This window comes from Meriones unguiculatus, chromosome 15 (assembly GCF_030254825.1).
Source record: "Meriones unguiculatus strain TT.TT164.6M chromosome 15, Bangor_MerUng_6.1, whole genome shotgun sequence".
In the NCBI taxonomy this organism is placed as follows: Eukaryota; Metazoa; Chordata; class Mammalia; order Rodentia; family Muridae; genus Meriones; species Meriones unguiculatus.
The window spans coordinates 53,573,291-53,597,667 of NC_083362.1; the positions used below are offsets into that span (position 1 = coordinate 53,573,291).

Genomic DNA, 24,377 nt, shown 5'->3' on the forward strand with positions numbered 1-24,377 from the left:
ATTCCTTTAATGGGAAGATTGACTGTGTGAAGAAAACTTTGTGTTCAAGTTGCTAGGATAATTATAAGCAGTTAACGTAATGCAGAGATGTCAGACAGACATGATGCAATTCTCTTATGAATGAAAAGAAATAACACATATATTCTCCATGACAGTAAGAGTCAGTACTTTCTTATGGATGTGTCAGAAATTATGGATTCCACTCACTGTTGTATTCCCAAGACCTTCCCCAGAGCCTGCTCCATAGCAAACTCTCCACAAATATTAATGAATAAACCACGAAGCTAATGAATGGCCTCTGAGAGCAGTGAACTAGAAGCTGGTACCGTGGCGGCCTCCCCGCTGAGAGCTACGACCATCCATGAATGCATTTATGCACTCGCTCCACACAGAACACCGTGTCAGCATTTTAGTTCTCATTGAGAAAACAGAGGGACACTTTGAAGAACATTCATTCAGGACGTGAGATAAAAGGCACTAGATCACAGTACTACAGCCTTCTCCTAAGACTCAGAATACACACAAAGGCTAGCTGAACTCAGAGGAACAACAGTGGCTTCTTTTCATAAGCAAAGACCGTTTTATTCATCTTCTCCTTCATTTTCTCTTCCATTTGCTGTCACTTCATTGATCACTTTCTATGTAAAAGATAAATAACATCATTAAATATTTATCATTTTATATTTTATAATCTGATTCATTTCAATATTTCCTAAATACAGAAAGCTTAATTACTCAACTTCACACTATTAACTCCGATTTGTTTTTGTGACAGATTTTTAAGCAACACCTTTTCTTTTTAAAAGCAAGACTTTTCTTAATTGAGAAACATAATCTGATACCTGAAATAACATTAACTAAGCAAAATCATTCTATGAGAAAAAAAAAGATTTAGCAACTGTAATTAGTGTGTAACAGCTATTGGTTATTGTTAACCCCTTTAAATGTGATTTATAATATCATTCATATATCTGAAAGATGTTTGGGTTTTTGTTTTGTTTTTTGGACTTACGCTTATCCAGTCATCTGGGCCAGATTTACTAAGCATCTACAGTGTCCCGGAAACTTCAGATTCTGAGCAAATGCTTGAGAACAAGATATACATTTCCTCTGCTTTCAAGGGGGTAACTGAATAGTGAGCGGAAATGCAATGAAGGCAGTTACAAATGTTTCAACTGGATAGCCTCCAGAAAGAACAGCAAGGGAATCCTTCTCTTACTGTATGGCTAGTTCCAAAATAAGAGAAAATAAATCAGTAGGGAAAGGTGGGGCAGAGGAAAGAGGATGTACAGTTGCATACAGATAGATGAAAAGATGCCGTGTTCTAGGGCAGAGAACCATGGCTCACTGGTAGTGAGAAAGGGGGGAAGGATTAAGGAAATGGAGAGAGGGTGGTAAGTAGCTTGGGCCAAGGGCCTAGATTTCATTCAGGATGAAGTAAGAAGCTGTGTGTGACAGTTTTACTCCTTTCATCAGGTCACTGACAATGTTTCTGAGCTCCTACTTAAAACCACTGAGTGCCTTAGAATCCTCCTAACCCAGAAAGGTCTATGATGTTGACAGATCTGGCCCACTCCAGAAATCTGAGGTAGAGTTATTTTTGACTCCCCCTTACTCAATCGGAGTTGTAGCAGAAAAGGAAATAGATTCCTCCATCCATACAGGTGATTCACCTGATCCACTCCTTCTAGAAACACAATGCACAGTGAAAATATGAATAAATTAGACATGGACTCATGCTCATGTCAATCTTAGTCAGTTCTCAGTTTTCATGTGTGTGTATTTTTAATTTTATTTTTTAATTTATTCATTATATATCTCGATTGAAGCCCCTCAACTCCTCCCAGTCCCACCCTCCATCCCTCTTCCTCTTATCTCCTTCCCCTAGTCCACTGAAAAGGGGAGTTCTCCTCTGCCATCTGCCCATAGCTTATTAAGTCTCATCAGGACTGCCCAGATCCTCTTCCTCTGTGGCCTGGCAAGATGACTGCATCACCTGGGGCAAGTGATCAGAAAGCAGGCAACTGAGTTAGTGACAGAGGCAGCCCCTGCTCCCTTTACTAGGGAACCCACTTGGAGACTGAGCTGCCAATCAGCTACATCATGGTCCTAGGTTGGTGCATCAGTCTCTGCAGAACCACCTGGGCTCAGATTTTTTTTCAGCCTTGTTATCTCCTTGTGGCACTGTTGTCCCCTCTATGTCCCTCTATCCCCACACCCCTCTTCTTCAATAAGACTCCCTGCGCTCTGCCCAAAGTTTGGCCATGAGTCTCAGCATCTGCTTTGATCCCCTGTTGAGTGGATCCTTTCAGAAGACCCTCTATAGTAGGCTCCCATCCTGTTTCCTCTCTTCCACCACTTCTGGTGTCTATCCTGTTTGCCATTCTGAATGAGATTTGAGAATCCTCCTTAGGGTCCTCCTTAGTGTTTAGCTCTTTTAGGTCTGTAGATTTTAGTATGACTATCCTATTATAGGTGGCTAATATCCACATATAAGTGAGTGTATACCATGTGTCTCTCTGTTTCTGTGTTACCTCACTCAGGACAATCTTTTCTAGTTCCATCCATTTGCCTGCAAATTTCATGATTTCCTTGTTTTTAATAGCTGAGAAACTGGCACATTTACAGTTGTCAGTTTTCTAGGATAGGAAAAAAAAAAAAACATTGCCTTCCCCTAAGTGTCCTAGTGAAATCAGAGAAGATGCTAAATCTATTAGAATGTCTTCTCATGAACTGTCCTCCCTCCTTGGTCTAGCCATAACATGTCTAGGCCATGTCAATTGGGGGTGGCAGTTACCATCAGGAAACTGAGGAATCTTTGGTCAAAATCTTATGAAGTAGAGAAAGGTTTAGAGATGGTGGAGAACAGTGTACATGGGGTCACCTGACTTCTACTGTGAACCATGAAGCCACAATAGTCTTTAGTCCTTGATATCCCATGAGACCTAGTTTCTCATAAACATAACTAAGAATTTATTCCTGAATGGTCTGACTAACCATGGCTGATTTTAGAATAATAAGTATTATTTTTACCCAATATAAAATGTGCTAATATAATGTTTAAATAAAAGCAAACTAGAGGGAAATTATTCCTCAGTCAAAACCAGCTAAATTCCATTCCTGCAAACCGTAGCAAAAAAAAAAAAAAAAAAGTAGCAAAAGAGCTATGTTGAAAATGCCAAGGGTCACAAGATCATCCCATAAAGGTATCCTTTTGTGGGTTACATTGCCAAACGAAGTAGACCATTTTGTGACAAAAACAGAGTTGGCGAAGCATGTTTTCTTATGATAAAGGAGGGATGCAAGCATGTAACTTTTACCTTAGATCATAAGAGTAGAATACACAATGAGTTCAGATTTTCCCTAAGTTGCTCAACTCCAAGTTCAAACGTTAAATGAAGGTGAAGAAGAGAACTTGAAGCTGAGTATATGAAAGACGGTTTGCAGACATGTATGCAGTCACATTCATGGTCAGCGTGACTGCTCATCTGGTGAACAGCACTTGCCCCCGAGCCTGAACACCTGAGCATGACCCCTAAGGCCACACTGGGGAAGGAGACAGCTAAGTTGTCCTCTACCCTCCACATACATACCACAGTATCCACTGCACCTGTGCAAATGCATACACACACTCAGGTGCACATTCGCACACACACAATAGGTAAATAAATAAAATGTAGTAGACTATTTTGTATAGTCACACATTGTGCTTGATAGTCTCACAAATATATTCTCACTTATTTCTTCCAGCAACCTAGAGAGATAGAGATTTTCATGTCTTGTCAGGGATATCCTCGTTTACATCTGGATAAATGGCTTAGCTCTAATTTATATCTGAGCCTCAGTCTTCCATCTAATTCCCTAGAACTGTTTCCTCCAAGTTGTTATTGCAGGACTGAAAATTAATTGCCTTCAGATAGGAGTTTTGTTACAAGCTACTATTATTGTGTCGGTTGTTATAAAACTTCTCCCAACTACAAACTCTATTCCTTATTCATTCATTTATGTGTTTGTTTGTTTGTTTGTTTTTTTATCCGCCCTAGTGCATGGTAACCAAAAGCACCTGCCATCTACATCTCATGTCTGTAACAAAAACTCTAATATCATCTGACTTCCCTCTTAGAGACCCCTGCACTTTTCATACTTAGCCATGCCCCTACACACCTGGCTTATCCCCAGAGCTTGCATCATACAGGGTCTTTGCTCACAAGTTCTGAGCATACATGTGGATTTCTTAGAGTGCACAGTCCTAGGAGAGGTCTTAAACAGCTATCACGTTTGAGACTGCCTGAATGACAAAACCCGAGACTAAGGCAAAATGGTCTTCCACTGGGGCCATTAAAGGTCCCATGAGTGTTTCAGCCACTCTATAATTAGCACAATGTGTTTGTAATAGAAAAATGTGACTTCTTGTGAATTATTACAGATCTCTGAGCTGTTTTCTTATGTCTTGGCACTTAGAACAATAATGACAACAGAGGCGGAATGCTTCCAAAAGTTGAAACGTCACTGAGTATCCGTCACCTCTTCTCTACCAGCCTTCAGTTCTCAGTGTTTGTATTTGTACCATGGTCTTCTCTGCTTCCCAGAAAACAAATGCTGAAAAGCAGAAAAATGCACATCTTACTTTTACTTACTTGGCAGCCCATGCAATTGGTTGAGCAAGTTAAACATTGTAGGACTAATTTGTATTCATGGGAAGTCTGAAAGGCACTGATGAACATGTGATTGACAAGGACATATCAGAAGCCCAGATCCACCATTTAGACCCTGTCACAGAGCAGATCCTGAAGAACTATCTGCTCAGCTACTAAGAATATCAAACGTCATTTTGGGGTTCTTTCCCATGGTATAGTAAATAACATGGCTGAGAACTTTCTCAGCACCCAGCCAGAAACAATTTCCCTAGAACTGTCAATACCTAGTTTGCTGATTAATAACGAATATTCTGACAGGATTAAAAACATTCTCTCTACAGAGTATTATTTTAATATATTCATGCTTTCAAACTTAATTTCAGTTACCAGTACTTGGCTATTTAAAAAAAAAAAAGTTACAGTCCTTAAAATACAGTGCATTGGCAAAATAATGCCATAATGCTGCATGTTTAAAATCTGAAAGGTTACTACCACACAGGGAGATGTTACAGGTTTGGTTTCTATTGCTGAGGGTGAGGAAGTTTAACTGGGTCTAGATATAAGAAATAGTGACTAATGAATACTGTTGTAACCTGGACATGAGTCTGAGAGGCAGCATCTACATCAAAAGCCAAGTGGGGTTCACCCAAACATTTCCTAAAGCTTGTTGACTTGTAGGAGAATCCAAACGTTCCTAAGCAGATTAATCTACCATGTGAACTTCAGGAATTGTATTATTTTCTGGTTGAAATAATTAACTAAAACTTAAATTAACCAAAATGCCAAGTGTTTGTACATGACTGGACAATCAAAGTTTCCAACAGGAGCCCCTTTTCCCCGATAATTGAGCAGACATGGCACCCCAACAATGTTTCTCTTTCTTAATTTCTAATTGTATTGATGTATGCCTTAGAATTCCCCTTCAGGAAGGAAGTTCTTCCAAAGAATGCATTTGTTTTGTGACACTTGTTTCTGTTTCAGTATTTCCTTGGTTATTCTAAGTTACTGGAGAGGAATGTGCAGATAATTTCTATTTTGCAGCAGAGGTGTCCATGTTGTTATTATTATTATTATTATTATTATTATTATTATTTTATCTCAATGGCAAAATTTCCTAAGTGATAGTTTAAATTAAGTACCCAGCAAAGCATGGTCACTGCCTCCCATTCTCATCAGCTCCGTGTGTCTCAGCTCCTTCCATCCTGCTGTGCTGCTTCGGTGAACCTCCGTGTCCTTCTGTAGGTGTCTGTCTTGTCTGTCTGACCTCATGTCTGTCTTGTCCAGTTCTCCCTACAGTGTCTTCCTATGTGTCTGTTTGTAGATGAAGGGGCTGAGGATCAAGTGGGTCCTCTACACAGGTTCCCCAGCCATGAGCCTGCCACCAGCGGGGAGAGGCGTAGGCTCCTAGCCCCCTCCATCTCCGTGTCTGTGCCTGATGATGAGCCTTACAATTCGGATGAGGAGTACTATGAGCATCCTTTGTTCAGCTCAGAATGGACTAGTGTGCTCCCCAGTGTCACAGCGCAGAGTGCAGAGGCCCCCTTAGGCCGGGAGAAAGGTGAACCGGAGCATGGTGCCCTTTTGCTCCTCCTCCCCAGCCCTGCAGCCCTGCCCACATTCATGTTCAGTGTTCTTTCGCGTGGGCGGGGGGGCGGGGCGGGCACAAGCCTGTTTTGTCCACATGAAAGTGAAGTCCCTATATAAGGAGTTCTACACGGAAGTGCCTCAACATTTACATAAAAGACATTCGTAATGTGAAACAAACAAGCACTTTCTCTTGTTTTCTTTTTTACATTTTTGCTCCTATGAGATGAGAAAGGAAAAAAAAAGGAACAAGAAATAATTCAGTTAAAGCATGATGTCTTTTTGTTGTTGTTGTTGTTGTTCCTTGCAAATAAATTATTCGGTAAGAACATATTATTTACCTAAACTGAAGAAGAGGACCCTAATATTATATGCTCTCCTCTTTGGACTATTACTAGAGCCAGCATTAAATGAAAAATCACCTTTTTACTACTATATTCATACATTTGTTCTTTAAAACAGAAAAAAAAAACAAAGAACCTGCTTGGAGCAGAATAAATGTTAGGGGGATGAATTTATGTCTCCACATCAATAAATCAGAACCTGTGGGGATTTCCTAGGTGACTGTATCTCAGTTTAGGGCTGAAACGAAGGATTTGACTCAGAACCTCTGTTCCATAGAGCCGAGCTACCTATGTATAAGTGACTATCCTGAGAATGATGGCATGAAGCAGACGGCAGGCTGCTACTTGTCTCATTTTAACTAGGGATTTTTATCAGGAAGAAAGTATAGCTAAGGCATTTTTGCTCAGACAGAAATATTTTCAGGTGAGGACAGTGACCCACTGGTTAGAGAAGACCTTGTTTTCATTTGGGACAATATGTAGTGATAAAGACAGGAGGACAGACAATGTCAAGGAATCAACTCTCAGCTCACCAGCCACATTCGTGACAGGATCTCTCTGAGTCCTTTTGAAAACCAATGAGCTCTGACACCCTTGGAAATACAGTGTGAAGTTTAATAAAAATATATGGGAGGTTTTCAATTAAGAGATTGGTATAGTTGACACGAACATTCCTAATTCAAAATTTAAAAATTTAAGGCCAAAATATTAAGGCCTTAAATTAAAAGAACTATACATGAACTATTACTGTTTTGAGTAGTATGAGAACAACTGTATATGAGAAAGAAATGCTTTTGTAAAGAATACAGTCTCAAAGCTAAGAAGTATTTTATGTAAATTAAGTAATTTAAGGCCACATGGATTTGAAAGTTGTAAATTAACTTGGTTAGACCTCATTAATAAGCTGGCTTTGGAGAAGTTACATTTGTTTAAAGTTCTTTTAACTAGAATAAAAATCTATGCCTTATAAAGAAATTCCTGAATAATTTGGAAGAATTGGAATTTCTAAAATATCACTTACAAAATTAAATTACAGATACAAAATTGTCTGCATGGTAAATGTAGACGAGACAGTTCTTCCATCATTCATGGTGTTAATATTTCTTTTTTAAAAAAGAAAATTCCTTTTCTTTTTCATCTGTAGTCTTTCCCACAGGGCCTTTTGCACAATGTCCAATTTTTTTTATGGAAATATCGTAAGAAACTTCCCACTGCAGACTTCTAAAATAGCTAATGTAGTTTCCTTTCATTTATTAAAGGGTAAAATGGATTTACTTTTACTTATGGGCATTTAAATTGTAAATGAGGAACAAATGGACAAAATAATTCATGCCCTTTGGAAGCTTGCTGTTCTCAGTTAAAGGCTAATATTTTTTTCATGTCATTTATACTTTTAGGGGGATGTTTTTTTGGTATCCTAAATGCCTCTTGGTCATTTTTCTTTACTGATTTAATTTTTAGTTGCATAGTAAGATTGTATTGCTGATATGGACACTTTTTCTTAGTGTCAAAAAGAACTATACATGAACTATTATTGTTTCAAGTAGCATGAAAACAATTATATATAAGAAAAAATACTTTAGTAAATGATGAAATTTGAAAGTTAGAAAGTATCTTGCTTCCAATATTTCCTTTCCTTGAGTATCTCGTAATTCAATGGAGGCAACACGGATTGACTTTTCTTGCCCTTTCTTAGAAATATTATATTTAGAGGGCTCTGATGGACTTCTTGACAAAAGTGTTAGGCAACTGAGCAGGTATCACTTTGAGGCTAAGCCTACTCCATGGCTAAAATTGTCTTTGCAAAGACTGTACATTTTTAAACAAAGCCATCAGGAGTTCTTATGCAGGGACTTCCTACATTGGAGAAAACACCACCTGTCTAACCAATTGGAAGGCTTTTTTCAGCACAGCAGCACATCTCTCTCCTCACCACCATCTGTTGGGGCAACACCATCTCCGACTCCCAGCAAGCCATCCCCACGTGCTCATCTTCACTGCTGTTCCCACTAAGGCTGATGAGTCCATAAAACCCTTTCAGCTCTCAATTTTTAAAACGTGTCGTGTAGCCTTTTAACTGGAGCTTTAAAAGGCCTTTCCATCAGCCTATTTTATACACCCTAATTCTCCAGCCAAGTACACCCTGTGCCTTTCATTCAGTTACTAATTCGCTCGTGCAGATGGGAAAAGCAAATGTACCTGACGCTGAGGAGAGGTCATTGAAATGGAGCTGAAAGTGTTCCATGAATAGTATTTCTGTCCTTGTGTGTGTTGTTCTGTGGTCATGATGTCAACATCTTTTTCATCCCCAAGAAGAAGAAACTCTAGAGGGTGCGGTGGCTGAGGAAATGAAACCTGCCGCTCTTCCGGGGAAAGAGTGTGGGGCTGCTAAACCCCCAGCCCAGCCCCAGGGCCTCAGTGAGGGCCGAGCGGAATCTAGTGCAGAGGAGCATGTAGTTCCAGAAGACAGTGCCCTGGCAGGGGCTCCGCATGAGAAAAGTGTAAAAGAGGTCACGGAAGTGGCTCCAGAAGTAAAAATCCCTTCCTCTGCCAAGGAAGGTGTGTGTCTGTCAGGATTTGCATGTGTGCTGCAAAAGCGCTGCCGTGGATCTCCCCAAGCGAATGCCTTTCCAACGCTGGCCCATCCCGCTGGGTCTTCTCATGATCATCAGACCACCATCTCAGGCTTCGTGAGCAGAGAGTGTGGCTTGCGCAGGTGCCGTGAGAGCTTGGTTGTCCCCGGCTGTAGCTAGTTGTCCTTTGCCATGATACAATACGCTTTGCCTCGGGCTGATAATGCTGTGTGAACTCTTCTTGGTTTATCCCCTCCCTCCTCATCGCCAGTGTTTGCCAGTCACATTGCTAATACATGTATATTTTTTTTTGTTTTTGTATTTTGCGACAGCAATTCATATGCTTTTCTTTTTCAAACCCTAGAGCTGAATTTTCGCACATACAGGCTTAAATGCTTTTGTTTGCAGCTGCGGAGTGCTATGTTTTTTATGTGCTTCAACAAATGCTGGTTTGGTTTCCTTCAGGTGCCCCATCAATGCTTCTCCTTGTCTCTCCAGGGCAGCCAACCTCTTTATCATGCTTGTATCGCTTGAGTTTTCATTCATCTAGCCTTCGTTACAAGTTTAAAGTATTTTGTTACTCTCACTATAACAGGGCACACAAGTCTAGTTCATAATAACCCATCTTCCAGAAAGTCACTGTCAAATCCTCTCCAGAGAACAACGCCCAGCTCTGGTGACCACAGGAAATAATTTAAAATATAGCAAGGACTCCAGAGACTCATGGGTTGGCGTATAAGTGACAGCAAGACCATGCCATTTATTTGATGTCAAGTATATATGGAGCCAATACTAGCCAATATGTTGCTACCTGGCCATGTCCAAGAAATGAAATCAGGACTCTGGAAGAAAAATATTGTAATAGTTGACTCTTTTGAAAAAAAAAAATGTCTTGCTCTTGTGACTTCCCATTTATATAATCCAGAAGTCATGACTGGGAATTAATAAATTTAGATTAAGTACAAACTGGCTCATCAATTCTTAGGTCGTGTATATAAAATTGACAGCAAATATACACTTTAATCTCAGCTATCTTCTAAAACTTTGTGCCAGTAACTTGTAGTTTGCCCATATGGCCCCTTGCAATTTTTCATCAAGTTATGTGAAACTGCTAATGCTTGTATCATTATGTATTTCTTGGCACCTGACCCACAGCTTGCCAGTTTATTTTCAAGTGAGAAAATCTGAACTACTCAATAACCATCATTATTTATATAAGTCCTTGTACCCTGTTTATCTACTTCCTTGATGTGCATTAATTTCAATTTTTATCAATAAAATAGGATTTTACTTTTTCCTTCTAATTATGCACCATATGCTGTTTAGAAGAGACCCAATAAGCTTTTCTTATAACATGTACACAGTTCACTTAGAACAGGACCTTACCCAGTACTAGGACATAAGGATTCCAGGCCTGACATCTCCATGCTCATTTTCAGTGAGCAGCATGCTTGCATGGTTCATAGCTGCCTTCTCCCTCCTGCCATTCATTTCCTGTTTGTAAGTATGATTTTTAAGCTAACTGACAGAAAGCTGTTGCCTATTATCTTATTTAAAAATCAACCCAATTACTTCAGATTTACTTACAGCCTCGAAGATGGAATTCCCTGAGCAGCAGAAACTGCCTTCCTCTTTCGCTGAGCCTTTAGACAAGGATGAAAAGGAGTTCAAGATGCAGAGCAAGCCTGGTGAAGACTTTGAACACACTGCCTTAGTTCCTCAGCCAGAGACAACTAAAACTCCCCATGACAAAAAGGATATCCAAGGCGCAGAAGGAGAAAAGTCACCTACCATTCCATTTGCACAGACTTTTGGTACCAACCTTGAAGACATAAAACAGAGCCCAGAAACAAGCATAGCAGTACCTAGCATTGGCCTCTCTGCAGAGCCAAAAGGGCAGAAAGACTGGTTCATCGAAATGCCGATGGAATCCAAGAAGGATGAATGGGGTCTAGCTGCCCCAATATCTCCTGGTCCCTTGACACCCATGAGGGAAAAAGATGTACTAGAGGATATCCCAAGATGGGAAGGGAAGCAGTTTGACTCACCCATGCCAAGTCCCTTTCACAGTGGAAGTTTCACTCTTCCTTTAGATACTATGAAGAATGAGGGAGTTGCAGAAGTGTCCAGACCCTTTGCCCCTGTCTTCTTCCAACCAGATGACAAAACGTCTCTGCAGGACACCACTGGTCTAGCTACTGCCAAAGATAGTTCCAGAGATGAGGAGCCACAGAAAGATAGCGCAGACAAGGTGGTAGATGTTCCAGTCTCAGAAGCTGCCACTTTACCCAAAGATGTTCATAGTCCATTTCTGGAAGGATATGTCAGGGACAATGTTTCAGGGGAAGAAGAGAGTATCACAAATCAAGAGAAAAAAGAAACTTCAACACCCAGTAGACAGGAGCCTACGCTCCATGAAAACGAACCACAGACAAAGCTTGAAGATAAAACAACTGTTTCCATTGAAGAAGCTGTGGCAAAAGAACACGAAACCCCAAAACTGAGAGATGATAAAACAGATGTGATTCAGATCTCCACTGAGCATTCTATCTCCAAAGAAGAACAGAAAGTCCAAGGACATTCAGCCGAAGAGTTAAAACAGGACTCCTTCCCTGTAAGTCTGGAACAAGCAGTTACAGATCTAGCCATGGCCTCCAAGACCTTGGAAAAAGTGACACCTGAGCCAGAGGCAGTAAGTGAAAAGAGAGAAATCCAGGGACTTTTTGAGGAGAACATAGCTGTCAAAGATAAGTTGGAAGGAGTTGGATCTGCAACAGTAGCTGAGGTTGATGTGCCATTTTATGAAGATAAATCTGGGATGTCCAAGTATTTTGAAACATCTACACTGAAAGAAGAAGAGACAAAGAGCAAACAGTTGGGCAGTGATTACTATGAACTGAGTGATGCGAGAGGAAGTACCGAGGAATCGCTTGACACTGCATCTCCCAAGAATCAACCCGATGAAAAGGAACTTCCGGCCAAAGAATCCCAGCCGAGCGCTCCAGCGCAAGAAGCAGGGTACAGCACTCTGGCCCAGGGTTATGCATCTGATTATCCACCTGAGTTACCTGAAGAACCAAGTTCTCCTCAAGAAAGAATGTTCACTATTGACCCAAAAGTTTACGGGGAGAAAAGAGGCCTTCACAGTAAGAACAAGGATGATCTGACACTGAGTCGAAGTTTAGGGCTTGGTGGTAGGTCTGCCATAGAACAAAGAAGCATGTCTATCAATTTGCCCATGTCTTGCCTCGATTCCATTGCCCTTGGGTTTAACTTTGGCCGTGGCCATGATCTCTCCCCTCTGGCTTCTGATATTCTAACAAACACTAGCGGAAGCATGGATGAAGGAGATGATTACCTGCCGCCCACCACACCAGCAGTAGAGAAAGTCCCTTGCTTCCCAACAGAGAGCAAAGAGGAAGAAGGGAAGACGGAGGAAGCAAAAACGACTGGGGAGCAGACCATTCAAGTTGAAACATCTTCTGAGTCACCCTTCCCAGCCAAAGAATATTATAAAAATGGTACTGTCATGGCCCCTGATCTGCCTGAGATGCTAGATCTGGCAGGAACCAGGTCCAGATTAGCTTCTGTGAGTGCAGAGGCTGAGGTCGCCAGGAGGAAATCAGTCCCGTCCGAGGCTGTGGTTGCTGAGAGTAGTACAGGTTTGCCACCTGTCGCTGATGAAAACCAAGTCACTGTAAAACCTGACAGTCAGCTTGAAGACATGGGATACTGTGTGTTCAATAAATACACAGTCCCTCTCCCGTCACCAGTTCAAGACAGTGAGAATCTGTCAGGAGAGAGTGGTTCATTTTATGAAGGAACCGATGACAAGGTCCGTAGAGATTTGGCCACAGACCTTTCCCTGATTGAAGTAAAACTTGCAGCTGCTGGAAGGGTCAAAGAAGAGATTGCTGCCGAGAAAGAGGCATCTTCACCCACATCTGCTGACAAATCAGGACTGAGTAGGGAGTTTGACCATGACAGGAAACCTAGCGACAAACTGGATACTGTCCTAGAGAAGAGCGAAGAGCATGTTGATTCAAAAGAACATGCCAAGGAGACAGAAGAGGCCAGTGATAAAGTAGAGCTCTTCGGATTAGGTATAACCTATGAGCAAGCCTCCACCAATGTACTGGCAACAACAACTAAAGATGCATCACCTGAGAAAGCAGAAAAAGGTCTCAGTTCAGTGCCAGAGGTAGCTGAGGCAGAGCAAACCACAAAAGCCGATCAAGGTCTAGATTTTGCTGCAAAGATAGCTGAGCAGTGTCAGTTAGATATAAAAGTCAGTGACTTTGGACAAATGGCATCGGGGATGAATGTGGATGCTGGAAAAGCCACAGAGCTTAAGTTCGAGGCTTTACCCCAAGAAGCAGATACATTCATGGGTGTTGAGTCTGGCCACATGAAAGAAGGTGTCAAAGTCAATGAAACAGAAGTCAAAGAGAAGGTGGCAAAGCCTGACTTGGTGCATCAGGAGGCTGTAGACAAAGAAGAGTCCTACGAGTCTAGTGGTGAGCACGAAAGCCTCACCATGGAGTCTCTGAAGCCTGACGAGGGCAAGAAGGAAATCTCTCCAGAGTCATCACTCATTCAAGATGAAGTTGCCCTAAAACTGTCTGTGGAAATCCCTTGCCCGCCTCCTGTTTCAGAGGCTGGTTCATCCACTGATGAGAAAGCTGAGGTCCAAATGGAATTTATTCAGCTGCCCAAGGAAGAGAGCACAGAGACTCCGGATATACCTGCCATACCTTCTGATGTCACCCAGCCACAGCCTGAAGCAATTGTGTCTGAACCAGCAGAGGTCCCAAGTGAGGAAGAAGAGATAGAAGCTAGGGGAGAATATGACAAACTGCTCTTCCGTTCAGATACCCTCCAGATTACTGACCTGGTTGTCCCAGCAAGTAGGGAGGAATTTGTGGAGACCTGCCCAGGTGAGCACAAAGGTGTGATTGAGTCTGTGGTGACCATTGAGGATGATTTCATCACTGTAGTGCAAACCACGACTGATGAAGGGGAGTCGGGGTCCCATAGTGTGCGCTTTGCAGCTCTAGCTCAGCCTGAGGAAGAAAGGAGGCCATGCCCTCATGATGAAGAGCTTGAGGCAGAGATGGCAGCAGAAGCCCAGGCAGAACCCAAGGATGGCTCTCCAGATGCTCCAGCTGAGAAAGAAGAAGTTGCATACTCGGAATACAAAACAGAAACCTATGACGATTACAAGGACGAGACCACCATTGATGACTCCATCATGGATGCCGACAGCCTATGGGTGGACACTCAAGGTGTGCTTCTTTTTCAATCTTCTCCTAAACAAACAAACAAAACACTGGTAGCCTAGTGGGGAATTTGGTTTTCACTTTAAACATTAAAAGAAGTAAGTCTGTATTTACTTTACGTTGTATTAAATATATGAAGGGTTTTGTGCCTCTGTCACTAATGTTCTCATTGTTCTTGTTGCCATGGTTTGCTTTGATCCACAGATGATGATAGAAGCATCATGACAGAACAGTTAGAAACTATTCCTAAAGAGGAGAAAGCTGAGAAGGAAGCTCGGAGACCATCTCTCGAGAAACATAGAAAAGAAAAACCTTTTAAAACTGGGAGAGGCAGAATTTCCACTCCTGAAAGAAAAGTAGCTAAAAAGGAACCTAGCACGGTCTCCAGAGATGAAGTGAGAAGGAAAAAAGGTTCATTTAACAATCACTTCTTTTCAAATGCGTTTTTTTTTAATTAATTTGTTATTACTCTTTTGAAAAAAAGCAACTGCCTAACTGGTTACTTATGAAAATCTTGTTCATTTTTGTTCCAATTGTTCACTTTCTTTCCTGATGGTATGCTTTTTTTGTGTTTTCTTATTCATAGCAGTTTATAAGAAGGCTGAACTTGCTAAAAAAACAGAAGTTCAGGCCCACTCTCCTTCCAGGAAATTCATTTTAAAACCTGCTATCAAATACACTAGACCAACTCATCTCTCCTGTGTTAAGCGGAAAACCACAGGTGATTGTTCAATTCTGCAATGTGGCTGGCAAACATGGATGTGTATTTTTTTAATCTCATTACTGTAGAAGCTTCTTCGTTTTGTTTTACTTCCAAATCTCAGCAATCATGAACAATTTCGCTATTAAGTGTCTCGTATCATTATTCTTTTTTTTTTTTTTGTTCCCTCCCTGCAGAAAAGGTCATGACCATCTGTTTCTTTGTCATGCTCAGACATAACAGTGCGTGATTGTATCTTGGCATTGTGCTCTAGTGTCACGTTCTGGGGATCCCTATTTTCATTCTGTGTGTTTGGTTAGACGATGGCGATGAATTTAACCGTGGTATGCATTCTCATTATTTTGCTTATTTATCTCCTCCATGCTTAAATCCATGTATATTTGTCCTATTTTCTCTCTTGTTACTGCCAAATCTGTTACTGATGTTGACTTTACTGAGACAATGTATATTGACTTAGACATTGGAAATGAAAAAACTCCTGCAGTAAGACTAATTTTCAAGATTATTTTTCTTTAGATGGAAAAAAAAAAGAAGAAAGAAAGGAAGGAAGGAAGTGATGTCTATCCTATCAGATTTTATTCGTCATGTTCAAAATGAACACCTTTTCAGTCTCCTGTGCTTCAACTTCGGAATTCTCTTTAAGATATTCATCCAAACTGTCAAATGCTCTAACAATGTGTAGGATTCTAAGTTAAAACTCCACTCCCTCAGAGTTAGTTAAATTAGAAATAAATGAATTTTCTATAATTTCAGCACTGGGGAGGCAAAGGCAGGTGAGTGTCTAGGCAAATCTCCAGCGTGAGTCCAGCCTGGGCTGTGCTGAAGGACCTGGGCTACATATGAGAGGGGGTGACATTTCAGCTTTGATTCCCACCTACTTCTGATTCTCCCAAAACTACACACCCATAGCTTAAAAATCTGGTAGATCAAAAGAATGAAACATGGGAGAAATCACCAGAAAGTGGGCTTTAGTGACTGCTTTATCGTTATAAACATCTATTGTTCTTACAGAGGACCTGAGTTTAGTTCCCGGAACCCACATGTCAATTCACAACCTTTATAACTCCAGTTACAGTGGATTCAGTCCCATCTTCTGGACTCTGTGCGCACTGCACATTTCTTGTCCACTCACATTTTAGGCAAAACACCATACACAATAACATATTTTTTTAAAATAAATCGTAGTGAAAATCTATACACCTCTCTACAATGCAATTTTATTTTGAAATTTCACTGTTAGAGTAGCAGTATTTACTTTGTGTACCTAATTATGGAATAGTTACCTTAATTTTAAAATTTCTTGGTATTTCTAAGAATATTCTTCCATTCTATGAAATATCAAGAAAAAGTATGCTCCTTTTGATTATGCATTACAAATGGCTTAATAGAAAGTTTTGGGTCACTTTAAAGATTGGGAGTGGCATCATGAACCTTACTGAGAAAAAGATCAGAATCATTGATCTTCTAGAACCAAAAGTCACTATTATTTTTGTTTGCTTAGATTTTATATTGGGTTGCATTTCTGAGTTCTGTGTTTTTCGAGACAAAGTATTTGTAGACAGTTCAGGTCATCCTTGGGTTCATGATCCTCCTGTCTTAGCATTCCCAGTGTCTGAATCGCAAGCATGCAACACCATGCTTGGCCAAAGTTCCAAGTGGTGTGTGTTTGTGTTATACCTATAGGAACCAGATGGTGCCTTTTATGCAAGAATAATACCCAAGCCAGGATTTGAATTTGGAAGGCTCTTCTGTACACAAATCTTGAGAAAGACTCGGTACAGAGCACTTCAAAGTTAGAAGTCAGGAGTTAACCTACCATCTCCACATCTTGTATTTTGATTAGTTAACTAAGTCTGTTAAGTTGTCAGAAGTTTTATTTCACTTGGAGAGATGCTCAGGGAAGTAGAATCTCTTGGGCTGAATATTAAGAAATCCTGTATCCTACCTGGAAAGCCGAAGATGCTATAGAGTTGTGGAATTTCAGAGGAAATATGAAATAGTTTGTAAATCATTTGTATGACATGTCTGCATGTCATTGGCATGCACTTCGCCATACTGAAATCCAGCCCTCCCTCCTTATATTTCTTCTTAAAGGAAATTTAAGTTTTCAGATTGACCAGGGTCTTCCCTTATTCTGCTTGAATGTCAAGAGAACCCAGCAGGAAACGTATACAAAATGCAGATGTTACTGAATCAAAACAAACTACACATATGTGTTGCAGGAACTTCAGATGTGCCATAGAAGGAGTAGATGACATTTTCACTGCCTCTCGAAAAAAGAAATCAATGCTCTTATCTGAAAAGTCCTCCTAGCTGTCCCGCACATAACAAAGTACACTGTAGGCAGCCATTGCCTCGATGTAGGAGCTCACATAGCATAGGATCTTTTTTTTTTTTTTTTTTTTTTTTTTCAGAAATGGCTTTTAAGGCTACTTTTTTTTCATGAAGATTTTCTACCAAAGAAAATTAAGGAGAAAGCAAACATGCAGGCTAGAGTGTTTTCCTTCAGAGGATATCAGTCAAATACTGATATTTTTAAACACAAAGGATTGTCATATATTGTGAGATTTTTTTTTTAAATCAAGTCAGGTAAGTCATCCACACAGAATGTGCTGGAAATGATGGAACTTGAGACCAGAAGCAAACAACAGCAGTAACAGATGTGGTTATGGTGTCATACAGGAAGTGCATGCCTAGAACACATTTTGTACTTGCTGAGCTTGAAGTCTCTCATTCTCTGTCCCTGAGAAGTTGTTGTCCTTCCCTTCTTGCCGTACAATTTCACCTCAGACAAGTGTGTCAATCATAATGCAAGGCAAAGAGTTGCACAGGCAAAGGGTTTGCTGATCATGACACCCTAGGAGGTAAAATGAAGGAGCTGTAGGTAAGCCAGTGGCTTCTAGAACAAGAGGGTTGGACATTTCTGGATCATTCCAACCCCCTTCCCCCTGCTCTCTCCAAAAAGAGGAGAAAAAGAAAAAGAAAATCATATCCCCTTCCTTTATACCAGGCAGCACTTGCTTTGATGTTCTGCGACTTTTGGTCTGAAGACTGTATGTGTATATGTAAAGAGTATCTTGGTGACCCATAGAAAATGAGGGTGTGCACTGTGCTCCCTTGTACCTGAGTAGACACTGGTCTGTGTTAATTTGCACACTCTAGTCAGAGCCACATAATGCATTACTGTTACCCAAGTTTGTTTGGCTATTGAATTTGAGCCTCGAAAGCAAGAGAATTGTACTTTGCATCAGGCTCAGGCCATAGTAGAAGGCTCCAATATTAGAAGACACATTTGTGTGGGTTTTAGAGACTTGATTCTTCCTTTCTTTTCAACAGCAGCAAGTGGTGAATCAGCTCAGGCCCCCAGTGCATTTAAGCAGGCGAAGGACAAAGTCACTGTGAGTAGAACAAGTTTTCTCCTGTCCTTCATTCTACTTTTGGTATTCATCCAGTGTCTTACAAACTTTAGTTATTGTGGAGACAATTGTACTTATGTTTTATGTTTAAAACTGTTAGCTCACCCAGGATGATCTCTGGAGCATCCAAGCCAAAACTGACATCATCTATAATGATCTCTCATGGCAGTTGGTGAGGACACTGCTCGGCTTGCTCTCTGTTAGGAAGATAGAACACAGAAAACTGCACAATGAGTTGGCAAAAATGCGGAAGAGCAATTCGCTTATATTTTATAGAGCCAACTGTAGCTTTTATAATTACTATACTGTTTTACGTTTTCATTACAAAGTAAGCCTAGATGAAACTATGTGGATGAGCAAGAAGTAAAATTAAGTGTAACTCATTTCACTAAAGATGGCTAGAGTTACCATGTTGATTTTTTAAAAGTTTATTTTTTCCTTTATAGGTTTAGTACAAAAAAAAAAAGAAACAGCATGTATTTGATTTTTAATTTAATAGTAAGCAGTATTTGTTATTTTAAATTTTTATTAATTTGTTTATTTACTTTACATCTCCAACACAGCTTCCTCTCCCTCCTCTTCTCTCAGTCCCTAATAGTAAGCATGCTTAACAACCATTTTAATGACAACGTGACTTTCCACTGTGTTTTAAAAAGAAAAATATAATAACATGAAGCTCTTTTATTCTTTTAATAATTGAAAGAAAAATAAAAAGCTCTATTAAATAAATCATATATTTACAGTGAACAACTTGATGCCGGTAAGTAGCTGATGAGACAATTTTGCACCCCCACAATCACATATGATCTATGAATCACAGTTCTTAGTTTATCAGATGTGCTAATACTTTATGCGTCTACTTTCCTATTAATATAGACAGGGTTTTGTTTTCAATACTGGCCAAACTTTTGGTAACAATTTCAAACTCAGGGTCTTTATGTAATAAGGAGGAAATCTCTAAGTGAGTACTTAACAAATTAGACACATGCCTTAATAAATGGGAAGTAATATAACTTATTTATTGACTTAGTTAATATGGGGCTGTATTTCGACTACAATAGGATAATGATATTTGGATTGCTAGTGTCTATTTCTGACTTTAAAAAAACTAGTATTTTTATCATGTCTGAATCTTAAATATTTTTAGCTATGTGATCTTTTATTCCTATATCTTAATTTTCTAAAATTTCCTGTATAATTATTTAGTTAAGAAAATTAAACATACTAATTTTATAAAATAATATAGTACCTACATATAGTAGTCATTTAATATTCATTAAAGAAGACTAAGTATTAGTTGATATTATATTTTTTAAAATATAAAAAAATTCAGTCACAGATACAGAAAATGACTCTGAAAAGTTCCTCTTTAGAAAAAGTTTCAAGTGGACATTATCTGGGAAAACTTTAGGAAATTTTGAAGTTGCCTCAGGACCAACTAACTCATTTGTTTGGCATTTAATAATTAACTTTAAACAGATGCTATATGCATTATTTCCATAAAGTAAATGTTTGCCCTTTTAAATACCATTTAGCTCATGTTTCTAAAGAAAAGTTTACTCTATTGTTTCTACTTTTGGTTTATCATTTGTTTCCTCCTAATACCTAACGTATTTTGTTAAAAACCTCGAATTCCTTCTCATTTGATGTGGTGCTAATAACTTGAGTCCAACCGGAATTTTCAGCTGCTCTTCATTATTAAACTCACCAAACCCTTTTACTTCATTTAGATTTGGGGTAGTAGTATATTTAATATCACTGCCTGTCTCATTTCTCAATTAGAGGCAATCTAGTTATTTCATTCTTCTTTCCTGGTTTTGAAATTCATTCTTTTCTGGTAAGATCAGTCAAGAAATGATGATTTGTGCTCAAGCAATTTCACTGCCCACTCGAAGTGCTGGTCCTGCAGAGGAAGGGGAGCAGAAGGGTTTGTGGAGTTAGAGCTTAGAACGAAACCCTCAGTTTCATCCTCTGTTTTTATAACAGCTCAGTCAAATTAATTGTTGACTTAATCTTTCTTGGTTTTGTCATTCCTGCCCGTATTTCTAACAGTACCTCCCAGGCATCATTGCCTCTATCGGAGTCACCAATCCAACCCACTTTTCCCTGCATGCAGCCTCCCCAGGATTTAGCCTTACTTGTAAATTAAATCCTGTGAATCTTTTGTTGGTAATCTTTTCAGTGCTGATCATAGGACTGTTGTCATGAGAATCATATTAAGTCAATAGAATAGTTTGGCCGGTTTCAATTTTGCTCCTAAAGTGGTCTTATCCAATAACTCTTATCATCTTTCTCATTGGGTTCATGCAGATGACCTAAAAAATAATTTTTCTTCATCTTTAAGGTAATATTTTCTGTGACTGTGCCTTAAATATGCATTCTTCCAAGATTTTTTAAAAACATGATCAAGATGTGGCTAGTATGACCATCATAAAGGCCACACTTATTAAAGGAGCAATTCCCATGAGTGACATGCTCTAACTGCAGCATAACTGGAGAATCTACAGACTGTGTGGGGACCTCATACATTAAATCTGTAAAGAATATTTTATCTGTTCTTGTTAAATAAGAACCTTATATGAAACCTTAAGGCAATCCAGAATTTACTGTTTGTCATCGTCTCTTATTCTAGCTCATAATAAGATTTGCTTATTGCCATTATATTATTCCTATCTTTAGACTGATTTTCTGATCAGTTTTTTAATTGAAATGTGGAATTCATGAATTTAGGGACTCATATTGAAATCCCTGTAACTAGGGTGATTTTGCTCACACACACACACACACACACACACACACACACACAAAAATATATTAGCAGTTTGTAATTTCCCATGATTGGCCATTGTGCCAATTTTCTTCACCTCCAGATAAAGAATACTTCAGAGAGCATATTTCCCCCGCCTTCACAAAGCCACTGAAAAAGAAATAACTAACTTCCTTTCAAAGTGAGTTCACTGAAAATAATGTACATTATGTATGTATATCTAGGCACATAGCATGTGCAATGGCAGTTGCTGTCACAAACTTTGTATAGCTGACTACTCAGAATAGCCCGTCTATTTAGAGAGACAAGAACACCTCGAAATGTTTCCTTTCCCTGAACAATTATTCAGAAGAGAACAGCCTATCATGTCTTTTCAGGGATTGCCCGTGCCTCCTTTGTTAATCCACACTGCAGAACCAACGTCTAGAATGACCTTCAGCCATGAGAGATTTTTGATGCCAATCTGCTTCTTCCTAAAAAAATAAAAATAGAATAGTAATAATTGCTTTACACATCACTGTTTTACGGGGTTGGTTACAGTGTTTCCACTCTGAGTCCTGTCTTTCATCTCATTTGGTCAAGTTCTAAAACTCCTGATCCCCATGTCATGTCATCTTTTGAGCATGTGACAGCGCACATGCTGTGGGCTTCCAGTTTCTGAGCCTAAGCAATACTCTTCATTCTCCCATTCTTCTAGCTCTCCATCCTTCCACTGCCTCATCCCCACTTCACAATTATTTAATTGTTTGCCTGCTGTGTGTGAAGCATAAACAGAGCATTTGAAAGTAAAAAGGTAGATAACATGGATGTCTCTTTTAGATCAGACACATACTGGCTCAAATGCTTAGCACTGTTCTTGCATTTACATACAGCTTGACTAAATTCCATTTGAAAAAAAAAATGCTACTCAGTAAGCATCCCCTTTTCTCACATATTCATCTGTCACCGTTTATAGCTGTGTGACGTATGTTTTACTAAAAGCAAGCATCTAGCTTCTAATGTGTTTGTGTATTTTGTATTTTTCTTCTACTTTATAGTTTCATTTATTGGGTACTTGCTTTTGTTTTCTTTCATGGGTAGGATTCTACTTTGTCAAAGAGTCCTGGGAATGTGCATACTATGTGGCAGTAATAATGAAATTATAACGATATAGTATAGTTACATATCTAGGGAACAGGTAGTTGTGTTGTCATGCTAATGAAGCTTTTCGTCAGATTGGCAATGTCTGATAACACTTTTATAAATTCATCCCATCTACATTCTTGTCTAAAAACTAAAATTCACAACTCATTTTCAAAAATGTCACTCCAAGATAATAAACTTGGTCTGATAGAACACCTGGAAACTGGAAACTCTACATAATGAAATAGAAAGTTGTATTAGCATATTAAACTTGGTGGTGTATGGAAAGAGAATTTACCAGAAACGCTGTTGTGTAGTTAAGATGAACCTAATGTCTTTGTTTTTCCTAATCAGGATGGAATAACCAAGAGCCCGGAAAAGCGATCTTCCCTCCCGAGACCTTCCTCCATCCTCCCTCCTCGCAGGGGTGTGTCAGGAGACAGGGAGGAGAACTCCTTCTCTCTGAACAGCTCCATCTCTTCAGCACGACGGACCACAAGTATGTTATCCTAGATGCCTTCGCTTTAATCATTGTCTAATCCCGTAAACTAAAAGGAAATGTGTAAGTACAATGTGCTTGTGTTTAAAAGACATTATTGTCACAGGTAAGAATTAAAAAGTCTAGATGGCAGATTGTTCCAAAACAATTCTTTGATGGAAGAAATGGGAAAAGATTGTATTCATATCTACTGAGTTTGACATAGTCATTTTTAGAAAGATGTTTCTCTCTTGTTTCAAAGTTAAAACAGAAGAATTCTGAAAAGAAAATAGGAAAGAACACGCTTCACAATAGCCACAAATAATATAAAGTACTTTGGTTATAACTCTAACCAAGCAAGTGAAAGTCTTGTATGAAAAAATCTTCAACTCTCTGAAAAGAAATTAATAGAGAAAAACACCCATCGAGTTGCTATAGATATCTAAACAAGGTTAACTCTTATTAGAATTCAACATCTTAAAATCTAAATGGAAAAAAAAAAATCAATGAAAATAACCAAAAACCCAAGGCTAGAGGGGATAGTTCAGTAGGTAAAGTACTTCTACAAAAACAGGAGGACCTACATTGAACTTTCTAGCACTGGTGTAAACTGGGCGCAGTGCTGGGTCTGAGTTAGGGCAGGAGAGTCCCTGACTCCAGCGGCCGGAAAGCTCAGCCTATGAGCCTCAAGTTCAGCAAGAGGCCCTGAATCAAAATATAACACAGTGAACAGTAAGACACCTGATGTCGACCCCAAATTTCTACACACATAACCTACTCACAAACATACATGCAGAGAGAAAAATGAAAGTTCTCCTCAGTTTCTCAGAAAAAAAAAAAATGTGTGCCAAATGACCTTTAACATGATGCGTCCTGTACAACATTTTTGATTCCTTCGGCCCACGGTGGACCGACCCACAGTGATAGCAACCTGTGTAGTGTGTGTAATGTTTCAGTCTACACCGTAGTTTACGCTGTTGCTGGGGGCCGCCATCTTGTCAATCCTGTATCCAATTATTACCCATTCAGTGAAAATAGCTACCACTTTTAGCACGTACTAGACACAAAACTTTTAAGGCACGCTTTCTACTTGACTGAGTTAACAGTTCTGATGGTGATGTGGTAGCAGCCTCGATTCAGTGACAGGAAACTAACCTAAAAGACAGGAGAACCGTATTGAAGGCTACACAGACACCTGGATTTGGTCTTCAGTCTACTGCTAACTTCACAGTTCTTAACACCTCAATACTGATTTGGGAGAAACAGTATGCTCTATAAAACTAGAGAACCAGATTTCTGTAATTTAAAAACTGGAATATAATGACGGAAACCGCCACTACTGCCATATTGGAGCTGATGTTAATTCAACATTTGCTTTCAGAAAATGGTAATAATAATTGTCCTATTGAGACGTAACGTGATGCTTAGCTATTCTGTCTACAGTGAAAATGTTCTC

At 39.5% G+C, this 24,377-nt stretch overlaps 1 protein-coding gene across 42 annotated transcripts in view; it reads left to right on the forward strand.

Annotated features, from left to right (window-relative positions):
* Map2 (microtubule associated protein 2) overlaps positions 1-24,377 on the forward strand; it is a 268,475-nt gene that overhangs the window by 224,286 nt on the left and 19,812 nt on the right. For 6 of the 42 annotated variants that reach the window (XM_060368513.1, XM_060368511.1, XM_060368535.1 and 3 more), the window contains 6 exons: positions 8,879-9,124; positions 10,716-14,423; positions 14,622-14,828; positions 15,004-15,138; positions 18,475-18,536; positions 22,798-22,942. In XM_060368513.1, coding sequence (XP_060224496.1) covers positions 8,879-9,124; positions 10,716-14,423; positions 14,622-14,828; positions 15,004-15,138; positions 18,475-18,536; positions 22,798-22,942 — 4,503 coding nt within the window. Of the gene's footprint in view, positions 1-5,958; positions 6,196-8,878; positions 9,125-10,715; positions 14,424-14,621; positions 14,829-15,003; positions 15,139-18,474; positions 18,537-22,797; positions 22,943-24,377 lie in introns of all 42 variants that reach the window. The other 36 variants (XM_060368502.1, XM_060368504.1, XM_060368500.1 and 33 more) reach the window with 17 other exon arrangements.